We start from the raw sequence: 12,372 nt of genomic DNA, 5'->3' as shown, positions 1-12,372 counted from the left end.
CCTATGGGAAATGCATACAAATGACTTCTTTTAGAGAACCACTGAATGGAATAAAACCAAACATAGCATGAATTATCCTAATGGGGTGCTGACCAAGTGTTGTTACTTTGTAGCCGATCCATCATCCAAGATGGCCGCCAGCGGGGGACTTAGTTTAACATAGGACCCTATGGGAAATGCATACAAATGACTTCTTCTAGAGAACCACTAAATGGAATGAAACCAAACATAGCATGAATATTCATTCCTTATGGAGTGCTGACCAAGTGTTGTTACTTTGTAGCCGATCCATTATCCAAGATGGCCACCAGCGGGGACTTAGTTTAACATAGCACCCTATTGGAAATGCATACAAATGACTTCTTTTAGTGAACCACTGAATGGAATGAAACCAAACATGGCATGAATGTTCCTTATGTGGTGCTGACCAAGTGTTGTTACTTTGTAGCCGATCCATCATCAAAGATGGCCGCCAGCAGGGGACTTAGTTTAACACAGGACCCTATGGGAAATGCATACAAATGACTTCTTTTAGAGAACCACTGAATGGAATAAAACCAAACATAGCATGAATGTTCCTTATGGGGTGCTGACCAAGTGTTGTTACTTTGTAGCCGATCCATCATCCAAGATGGCCGCCAGCGGGGGACTTAGTTTAACATAGGACCCTATGGGAAATGCATACAAATGACTTCTTTTAGAGAACCACTGAATGGAATGAAACCAAACATGGCATGAATGTTCCTTATGAGGTGCTGACCAAGTGTTGTTACTTTGTTGCTGATCCATCATCCAAGATAGCCGCCAGCCGGGGACTTAGTTTAACATAGGACCCTATGGGAAATGCATACAAATGACTTCTTTTAGAGAACCACTGAATGGAATAAAACCAAACATAGCATGAATGTTCCTTATGGGATGCTGACCAAGTGTTGTTACTTTTTAGCCGATCCATCATCCAAGATGGCCGCCAGCGGGGGACTTAGTTTAACATAGGACCCTATGGGAAATGCATACAAATGACTTCTTCTAGAGAACCACTAAATGGAATGAAACCAAACATAGCATGAATGTTCCTTATGGAGTGCTGACCAAGTGTTGTTACTTTGTAGCTGATCCATTATCCAAGAAGGCAGCCAGCGGGGGACTTAGTTTAACATAGGACCCTATTGGAAATGCATACAAATCACTTCTTCTAGTGAACCACTGAATGGAATGAAACCAAACATGGCATGAATGTTCCTTATGTGGTGCTGACCAAGTGTTGTTACTTTGTAGCCGATCCATTATCCAAGATTGCCGCCAGCAGGGGACTTAGTTTAACATAGGACCCTATAAGGAAATGCATACAAATGACTTCTTTTAGAGAACCACTGAATGGAATAAAACCAAACATTGCATGAATGTTCCTTATGAGGTGCTGACCAAGTGTTGTTACTTTGTAGCTGATCCATCATCCAAGATGGCCGCCAGCAGGGAACTTAGTTTAACATAGGACCCTATGGGAAATGCATACAAATGACTTCTTTTAGAGAACCACTGAATGGAATAAAACCAAACATGGCATGAATGTTCCTTATGAGGTGCTGACCAAGTGTTGTTACTTTGTAGCCGATCCGTCATCCAAGATGGCCGCCAGTGGGGGACTTTTGAATGAAATTAAACATGTTCCTTTTCTTATAAATGAGGTTGTGTTGTCACTTTTAGCCAAATTTTATATTTTTTTATATGATTTCAAAAACCCAAGTAGAATCAGGTGAGCGATACAGGCTCTTGAGAGCCTCTAGTTGACAATGACTTGAAATAGAAAATTATATTATAGTTGTAACTTGTTCCATTGATTGATTTGTTGTTGATTTACTTCATGAATAATTGTAAACACCAAATTTTAGTCCAAAACTGAATATATATTTTCACTTGCATGTTCCAGATGAAAACAACATGCATCTTGAAATTTAGTTTCATTATAACACCTTATTTAATTGAATCCACAAAATAAAATATTTTGAGATTTATTGATAAGCTGTTAGAATTAACAATGAATGCGATATATAACGGTCTTCTAAGGGGGCTCGCGGGTCTAAATCAATTTTTTTTATTTAATATAGGATTTTGCTATATTTTTCTTTAAATGAACTTTATCTTATACCTAATAGAAAAATGAAATAAAAAAATGGGGTCACCGGTCATTTACGCTCACAATATGCCTCGAAAGAAGCATACATTTTTGTTAATGTCCATTTTTTCTGTTGAACTAATAGGAGAAATAGCGGTAATATCGAAATAAAAAAAGATCTTAATTACAGAAATTCCTTAAATTTTACAATTATTTAATTTATGTACAACTTATAAGAAAACAGCAATAAAAAGTATAGGTCACCGATGAGTTAAAAAAGATATTTCAATTTTTATACAAAAAAAATGGCATTTTTGCACCAAAGGGAGATAATTTGGATCTTTTTCAATGATATCTATATTTTAAAAGTCGCCTGGGGCCAACATGTTTTGATTTTTTGGAACGATTTTTGTTCCATATGATAAAGTAACACCTACTAAAGGTAATTAATAAGATTTGTAATGAAAAACAAATGTTTGATTTTTTTCTGAAAATTTTATACCCGCAAGCCTCCTTAACAGTAATTTGCATGCCTGTTATCTTAGAATCAAGTGTTACAGCAAACATGTATAAATATATTTATAATATTCTTTTAGTGAAGTAAAGTGTTGCGAATTGAACCCTGTGCATCATCTTCTGGCCTGTGGAACAAACACGGTGAGTTTAGAGTTAAGTCCCTTTCAAGTAAAAGATAATGACCCTGTTCAGCCACTGACCTTGTCTTAGTACACTCTCCTCCATGCTTTAGAATATTGCCTTCAACTGCAGAATTGTAAGATCTAAGTATGCAGATGTGGAAAGGATATAACAGTCTACTGAGTTTTAGATATGGCCTACTGTTGAAAAAAAGGAAAAATTGTTTCCATAGCTTGATGGCAAAGTAAGGGACAGCATTTGCTAAATGCAAACAACATTCGTGTCTTTTAAATAATTGTGTAGTCAATGACAGTTCAGATACCTATAAAAAACTACTGAATATAGTCTCAAGTATTTTGTAGGATATTTGTACAGGCAACATATTTTGTTTGTTTTTCATAATTTATTCCATGATAATAATAGTGATTAGTTATTTTATTGATAAGTGTTCTAATTTCTATAAAGACTGATCAAATAAAGGCTTAGGTAATTTGTTTGTCTAGATTTACTTGCAGAGTTGACCATTGAATGTTAACAAAAGGTTTGGTTTCCAGTGATCATTGATTAATGAATTTATGCATTATGATATTTTAATTTACTTCAATTGAATAAAATGGTTCTTTTAAGCTCAGAACCAGTGTGAGTTATTGCCATCACTTGGCTTCTATTGTCTGTTGTCCATTGGTTTTTAACTTTTAAACAAAATGTTCTCCTCTGAAACCACTAACTAAACTAAACAACAATCCTCACTTAGTTATTTAGAAAATGATATCTGATGATCCTATACGCTAAATAACATGATCACTAAGTTTAAAAATATAATATACAGGTGAAATGAAAATATTATCTAATATTTTGATATACATGTACTTTAAAAATTGACCAGTAATAAATTTGATATACTTCGGACCGCGAAACATACTTGAACTTAGGCTTATTTTTCTCTTTATTTGATTTTATGTTTTGAGTTACTATGGTTGATATTCTATTATAGCTGACTTTTTTTTATCATAGTTGACAATTAATGTCAATACAATTCTATTTGTAAGTCTTTGACCAGTAATAAAAAGTAATTTTATGGCTAAAATCTATTACAGTACTTACATGTATGATACATATATATAGACAGGGATTAACACTTATAATAATTCTAACCTAGATAATGTCTTGAACTCCCTGATTAGTAAATCTTTCATATGTGTATTTTAACAGAGGAAAGAGAAAGAACTTAGATTCTGTAATTACTGGTTTCTGTTTTGTGAAACAATTGATAGAGATTTTCTCATTATACTTAAGCCTCAATAATCTTAGTGGATAATTTTGATTTTATGATTTTATTTCTATATGGGGGATTTCTCTGTACTTTTATTAAATTCCCAATCTAGTTCTTATTGTTCATATCAAATCAAATAATGAAGGTTAAAGCGTATGAACTTTAGGAAGCAATATAATAGACAAATGGTTGAGTAAGGAATTGTTGAAGTTATATTTATCTTGATTGAAATTTTAATGAGAGTTGGCTGTTGATATCGTAGCATGTGTTAGTATAGTATTGAGTAGACATATCAGTTTATTAGAGAATGCAGTATTCTCATTTCCCAGGATAATTATTTATAATTAATGTCTACTGAACTAGACAATCTATGTATTGTTTTCCTGAAGTTTTCCGTGAATGCTTTACAGTATTTTACTAGGTTCAAGTGAGACGATTTAGGTATGCTATGATATCAGAGGATTAGATACATGAAAATGATATAATGGTAATACCCTTGGGGAAAACAATTGGTTTTTGTAAATTATAAACTTAGTTCTTTTAGTTTGAATGTCTTAACATTTCAAACTCTATGTTTGAATTACATGTTCAAGTAAACAGGTTCAACACTAGAAATACAGCCTTACAATCTGAAAAGGTAGAAAGAGACTTGATTCCCTCAGGATATGACCAGAGACCATTATAACCCTGCTGGTCATCTTTTGTATGAATTGACTTTCATTAAAACTTGAAGATAGACAAATTATCTATTTTAATTTTGTACTAACATGCTTTTAAATATAGGGTTAATTGCAGGTGAGACAAGATGGTCTCATTTTGGTGAGATATCAACTCAAGTGAGACTTTTTTTTTAGTAAAATGAGGGTAGGTTGACCTTGAGAATAATGGACGTTCAAAATTGGAATTAAGATTTGTTTAGATACTAAGGTTTTAACCTCTGAAACAAGTAGACCTATGAAAAGTTGAAAACTCTAAAATTGAGAATGGTATGTTTCAAAGAGACAACAACCCAACCATAGCAAAGAATATGAAAAGTTGAAAACTCTGTTTACTTAGGGATTGGCCACTATTGGCATATGGTAAGAGGGAACCTTTAAAATAGGGAATGTTGTGTAGCGGGGTTGCTTCCCCTTAGTACAGGTAGAACATATATAGCCAGTTTTAATCAACTGAGCTAGGGAATCGATTCTTTGGCTGAGTGGGTTAAAGCACTGACTGTCACCCAGAAGACCGGGTTTCGAATCCCGGTGGTGACGATATGAATTTGTAGAGTAGATACGTGCTCTCCGGTTACATTTGGCGCTTAACTAAAAAATCCACGATGGTTATCTGGAGTATAGCCAGGGTTTGTGTTGTTAAGAGTCATATATGAAGATATGATGACTCTTGTGGTGGGGGATTAGTGTAGCGGGGTTGCTTCCCCTTAGTACAGGTAGAACATATATAGCCAGTTTTAATCAACTGAGCTAGGGAATCGATTCTTTGGCTCAGTGGGTTAAAGCACTGACTATCACCCAGACGACTGGGGTTTGAATCCCGGTGGTGACGATATGAATTTGTAGAGTAGATAAATGCTCTCCGGTTACAGTTGTAAGGGGTTCACCATAGGTGACTATGGCCAGAGACCACAATTTTTATTGCATTTGATTTTTCCTGTCAACAAGTGGTTTGCTTACTTGCAAAATTTGTTCACACTCCTTCCCAATTATTAAATTCTTGTTTTGAGTACAAAATATCAGTAAGGAGATGAAATGACACTTAGAAATATTTGGATCATGAATTTTAAGATAAAGTAGTGATTTGGACTAGTCATAAAAGGTACAAAAAAGAAAGACTGATATCATGGATATTGTCAAATGGAATTCAAGGTCAGCTTACAATAAAATTGTCCATATTTTGATTAAGAAATAAAAATTATTGTAGTTAATATACACAACTTAATATTTCCATTGCAGGGACATGTAGAATGTTTTGACCCCCGTGTTAGGGGTAGAGTTGGTATATTAGATACAATACTTAACCAACATGTGGAAGACTTAGGGTAAGATCATTTATAAAAAAACTTTTATTTTTATCTCACCTGGCCTGAAGGGCCGAGTGAGCTTTTCTCACCACTTGGCGTCCGTCGTCCGTCGTTGTCATTAACTTTTTACATTTTGAACTTCTTCTAGAGAACCACTGAATGGAATGAAACAACACATGGCATGAATGTTCCTTATGAGGTGCTGACCAAGTGTTGTTACTTTGTAGCCGATCCAACATCCAAGATGGCCGCCAACGGGGGACTTAATTTAACATAGGACCCTATGGGAAATGCATACAAACAACTTCTTTTAGAGAACCACTGAATGGAATGAAACCAAACATGGCATAAATGTTCCTTATGAGGTGCTGACCAAGTGTTGTTACTTTGTAGCCGATCCATCATCCAATATGGCCGCCAGCGCGGGACTTAGTTTAACAAAGGACCCTACGGGAAATACATACAAATGACTTCTTTTAGTGAACCACTGAATGGAATGAAACCAAACATTGCATGAATGTTCCTTATGAGGTGCTGACCAAGTGTTGTTACTTTGTAGCCGATCCATCATCCAAGATGGCTGCCAGCGGGGGACTTAGTTTAACATAGGACCCTATCGGAAATGCATACAAATGACTTCTTTTAGAGAACAACTGAATGGAATGAAACCAAACATGGCACGAATGTTCCTTATGAGGTGGTGACCAAGTGTTGTTACTTTGTAGCCGATCCATTATCCAAGATGGCCACCAGCGGGGAACTTAGTTTAACATAGGACCCTATGGGAAATGCATACAAATGACTTCTTCTAGAGAACCACTGAATGGAATGAAATCAAACATAGCATGAATGTTCCTTATGAGGTGCTGACCAAGTGTTGTTACTTTGTAGCTGATCCATCATCAAAGATGGCTGCCAGTGGGGGACTTAGTTTAACATAGGACCCTATGGGAAATACATACAAATGTCTTCTTTTAGTGAACCACTGAATGGAATGACACCAAACATGGCATGTCAATGTTCCTTATGAGGTGCTGACCAAGTTTTGTTACTTTGTAGCTCATCCATCATCAAAGATGGCCGCTAGTAGCGGGGGACTTAGTTTAACATAGGACCCTATGGGAAATGCATACAAAAGTCTTCTTCTAGAGAACCACTGAATTGTATGAAATCAAACATAGCCTGAATGTTCCTTTCCTTAAGAGGTTGTGTTGTTACTTTTAGCCTAATTTTATATTTTTTTATATGATTTCAAAAACCCAAGTAGAATCAGGTGAGCGATACAGGCTCTATAGAGCCTCTAGTTATGTTTGAAGATTACTTTTTGACTGCTGTCTCTTCTAATTGTAGCAGTTTGTTTTTCTGTCTGTACGAGTATATTTTATTGATGGTTTAAAGTTTTCCTTAAGTTTCAGATAGTTTGATGTAAAGAAGATGATATGTTACAATGTAATTTGGCCATAAGAGTATTAATTAACGACATAGAATCCATAATCAAACAGCACCTATACCTAACTCCTATTATAAAGAGATATTATCAGAAATTGAAGCGCTCAAGTAAAAGAATAGCCTTCAGTATGATAGCTTTTATTGTGACCTCATGTTTTGCCATAACTTTTCTGCATAAATATCACTACACATATGAACAGATCACAGTAAAATTATCATAGTGTTTACACAGTTTCTGCAACATGGTCTATAAAAGTTAGAACTAAGGTGAGAATTTTAGCAGACCAAGCCTTTTCAAGTTTTTGTAGACATGCAAATCATATAAGAATTATTTACATGTAATTTTAATAAGATTCAAAGAATATTACAGTAATTGCTAAGATTACCTATGCTATTACAGTGTATCAGTTGTACCTACAGTAACAGCTTTAAAGTTCAGAGATGCTTTGACTATGGCTGTTGGTACCAGCACTGGACATGTAAGTATAATTCTTAATACCTGAAGTAGATATTAATTATATGTTGTATTTATGTATCTGACAAAAAAATATGTTTTCTTAAAATTGGAACATCCTAATCTTTTTGTTAGCTTGTCATACACCATTTTTATGCCAACTGATATTTATTAGTTTTAAGTAGTTTTTGAGTCTGCAGCTGCATTATATATCTCACCATTCACTGTGTCATTTTATCAAAAGTCTAATATTTTCCATTGTCTTGCATACAGTTTTAGATCTCATGTTGTTTTATATGCCTCCTGTGTGCTTGTCATGTGTAGTCTTGTTTCTGGTGTTAAATGACTTGAGATCTGACAAGTAATACCAATGCAGGTAAAAATATTCAAAAGGAGAAGATGTTGTTTTTTAATGATTTATATGTTTATATTTCAGGTGTTATTATATGACTTGAGATCTGACAAACCTGTCCTTATAAAAGATCATCAATATGAACTACCAATCAAATCCATAGAGTTCCATGATTCTCTAGACTTGGTTATGTCCATGGATTCTAAAATACTCAAACTTTGGAACAGAAATAATGTAAGTATTTCCTCTATAAATTATGACTCTTTTGTGCAAAATGAATACTTGAATTGTTGAACAAACTTAAATTAAAAATCAACTATCATTAGTAATAAGCCATTACAAGGAAAAGATCTGTATAGGATTATGGCTATTGTAAATTGAACATATCTCTATCAGAAGCTTCCTTATAAGAGGAAAGTACATTTATTTCTATTATTTACTTTACTTGTAGGGTAAAGCTTACACAGCTATTGAACCTGGTACAGATCTGAATGACTTGTGTGTAGTTCCAGGATCAGGACTGTTGTTCATGGCAACAGAGGCACCAAAAGTGTTAACTTATTATATTCCTGTAAGTAACCTCTCAATCAGGGATAGATATGAAAGGGAAGGAGTGGGAGTAAAAATAGGGTTTTATTTTTTATTTTTTTTAGCCATGTCACATTTAAAGTTCGTCCAAAGCAAAAAACTTCATCAATATTTTTCTTTGTTTACATCTTAATGTTGATGTTCATTTGATAATTATATTTTTATGGCATACTTCTTGCAATAATGATGTATATAAAATGGTTGACAAACATCTCCATCTCATATATCTTACATCTTGTTTTATTATGCCCCATTTGTGGGCAGTATGTTTTCTGGTGTGTTGGTCAGATGGTCTGTCTCTTCGTTTGTTCATCTGTCCATTTATTCATCAGTCTGTCCCGTTTCAGGTTAGTTTTTGGTCAAGATAATTTTTGATGAAGTTGAAATCCAATCAACTTGAAACTTAGAACACATGTTCCCTATGATATGATCTTTCTAATTTTAATGCCAAGTTAGAGTTTTTACTCCAATTTCACAGTCTACTGAACACAAAAAATGATATATAGTGCAAGTGGGGCATCTGTGTACAATGGACACATTATTGTTCATATATAAAATGTCTAAAATAGGAATAGATTTGCTTTTAACAACAGATGAATTGCTTGAATAACAATTTTGAGGTCATATAATTTACAAATGTAAAATTTTACAGTCAATAGGAACAGCTCCAAAATGGTGTTCATTTCTGGACAACTTGACTGAAGAATTAGAGGAGAGTTCAGAAACACAGGGTGAGTAATCATACAAATTAATGTTTGTATTAGAAGGATGATTTACTGGATTAAAAAGTGAAAAATCTATTTATTGATTGATAAATTAATGTTAAATGCCACTTTCAACACTATTGGTCATTTCGTAGTGGTCTGGTTTTATTGACGGAGTAACCTGGAGAGAAACACTGACCTTTGGCAGGAATACTGACATTCTTAGTCAATTAAAATAATTGGTTGAACACAATCAAGTTTAACTCAAAACCTCTGTGTTGACAAGCTAGTGATACAGTATTTGAACAACTTAGACCCTTCACCCACTGAGGCCCCTGACCATCTGTTGCTTTGGCCTTTTTTTCTGGTGCTTGCTTATATTTAAATTATTGAATTGTCACATTTAGATACATTTTTGGACCTCTAGTACAAGCAAAAAATTATCATGAAATCTAAAAACTATAAACTAAATAACTGTTTGCCTTTTTTTTTCCTGTTTGGAACTGCTACCAACAGAATTTTTGCTTGTTTAAGAATTTAATAGGAAATTGTGGAAATGAAAATTATACATAGATGTCTAAAATTGTAAATTTAAAGAAAGATTGGAGCAAATAAGATCAGATTGTTAGAACATTTGCAACAATTTCTGCTTCAAATGTCAAATATAATTTTTTAGTTATTTTTTTGGAATACATATTTGTTTTATAAGTTGTTTAGCCTATTTTCGTCCTAGTTGATTTGTCTGTAAATGTCAGGGTTGTCAATATCTTATCCAGCATTTTATAATACTTATTATTTGGAAGTACTTTTAGGCTGTTTCATTACTTTGTCTTGTTGATGAAATATTCATGTAGAAACTTATTATTAAACCCTGTCACTGATAGAAGAGGGATAGGGCATTATATTTTGATCCGTCAGCTAGGCCATCTGTTAGTGTTTCTTGTATCAGATTAAAGTTTTAGGTTTAGAGAGTTCACATTGAAATTGTGATCACATCAACTTGGAAATTAGTTCATATAATCCTTATCATTTGAAACTATGTATATGCCAAATTAGGGGATTGTTGACGATCATGCTCAATTTAACTTATCAATGTGATAGTTGATCATATTTTTTTTTTTTAAGTTTGAATACTGTAAATTCTGAAATTATTGTGAGCATTAATTATTGCAATTTTTGAAGAATGGACAGAAATGTGACATTATTTATTGCTATTCAGGAATATCTACATGATTAGCATGTTTCAGATTTCAGAATGAGAGATCTAATTATTGCAATACTCACAGAGTCACATTATTCAAATTAATAAAAACTTTAATTTCTGAATTTACAGTTATAAATGAATATGTAAATTTATGTAAATTGTCGTTGATTGTAGTGTATGACGATTATAAGTTCTTAACAAGGAGAGAGTTAGAAGACTTAGGTTTATCACATCTAATTGGCTCCAACTTACTGAGGGCCTACATGCATGGCTTCTTCATTGACATGAGATTATACCATAAAGCCAAGTCCATAGCAGAACCATTCGCTTATGAAAAATATAGAAAGAATAAAATACGAGAGAAGATTGAGGAAGAAAGAGAGAACAGAGTCAGATTAAAGGTTTGTTTGATATCACAGATTTTATAGGACGTTTTATGTTGAAACTGTGTTACAATTTGTATAGAACTAACTTTTTCAGAATCCAAATGCATTCTGGGATATATTTTTTGTCAAGCCCTATTCACCCTTTGTGACAGCACTGAGATTTTCCCAATTTTAGTTATTAACACTGTCTCCTTGTTTAGCCTAAATTCAGAGATTTAAAATCAGTCTTCTTTTCAAAGTTTTGTATGATCATTAATATTTAAAGCAAAACTAGTTCAAGATATGATATTGTCAAAATGTTTATCCATGTTGGAACTTGTAGAATTTTTGTATAGTAGTTAGGCCTCTTGTTTACAAGTAATGCAGAGCAAGATGAAAGTTTAATTAATTTATCAAACATTAAATATTATGTCAGACATGTATTGATATCGGTAATTGTTTAGAGGTTTGAAAATTTGGTATAGGAAATTTCATGTACAGTCATTTGGTAAAGGAAATATTATGTACAGTCATTTGGTATAGGAAATATTATTTACAGTCATTTGGTATAGGAAATATTATTTACAGTCATTTGGTATAGGAAATATTATTTACAGTCATTTGGTATAGGAAATATTATTTACAGTCATTTGGTATAGGAAATACATTTGGTATAGGAAATATTATTTACAGTCATTTGGTATAGGAAATACATTTGGTATAGGAAATATAATTTACAGTCATTTGGTATAGGAAATACATTTGATTATTTACAGTCATTTGGTATAGGAAATACATTTGGTATAGGAAATATTATTTACAGTCATTTGGTAAAGGAAATATTTACAGTCATTTTGAAAAAAGAAATGAATTCTAATGAAATAGAAAAATTCTATTTCTGTAGTAATTTAAAACAAAGACTGCTGACAATCTTATTTAAAATAAGATAAAGTTAATTAATGATTGTAAATAAAAGAAAGGAGTCTTAGACTTTGTCCTTGGTGTTTTACAAGCAATATTGACACATCGTTTTAAATAAATTGGATCAGTTTCCTAATATTTACTAAGAAAGGAATAAAATAGAATTTTGTCAATAGAATGTTGATAAATTTAATTAAAATTGATTTTTGGTCACATGATATGAAATGCTTTCCTGCACAGTGGATTAGACTTGTAAAGAACTATCTCCTGTTAATTTGGATAACCTT

General features: G+C 33.1%; 1 protein-coding gene across 1 annotated transcript in view; it reads left to right on the top strand.

The window, feature by feature from the left end:
- LOC134696614 (nucleolar protein 10-like) overlaps nucleotides 1-12,372 on the top strand; it is a 40,409-nt gene that overhangs the window by 11,001 nt on the left and 17,036 nt on the right. The window contains exons 7-13 of the mRNA XM_063558485.1: nucleotides 2,713-2,773; nucleotides 5,981-6,066; nucleotides 7,898-7,976; nucleotides 8,388-8,537; nucleotides 8,755-8,874; nucleotides 9,544-9,622; nucleotides 10,974-11,200. Coding sequence (XP_063414555.1) covers nucleotides 2,713-2,773; nucleotides 5,981-6,066; nucleotides 7,898-7,976; nucleotides 8,388-8,537; nucleotides 8,755-8,874; nucleotides 9,544-9,622; nucleotides 10,974-11,200 — 802 coding nt within the window. The remainder of the gene's footprint in view (nucleotides 1-2,712; nucleotides 2,774-5,980; nucleotides 6,067-7,897; nucleotides 7,977-8,387; nucleotides 8,538-8,754; nucleotides 8,875-9,543; nucleotides 9,623-10,973; nucleotides 11,201-12,372) is intronic.

Source organism: Mytilus trossulus, chromosome 1 (assembly GCF_036588685.1).
Source record: "Mytilus trossulus isolate FHL-02 chromosome 1, PNRI_Mtr1.1.1.hap1, whole genome shotgun sequence".
In the NCBI taxonomy this organism is placed as follows: Eukaryota; Metazoa; Mollusca; class Bivalvia; order Mytilida; family Mytilidae; genus Mytilus; species Mytilus trossulus.
Note: the sequence above shows the minus strand (reverse complement) of the source record. Positions and strands in the feature narration are given on the sequence as shown.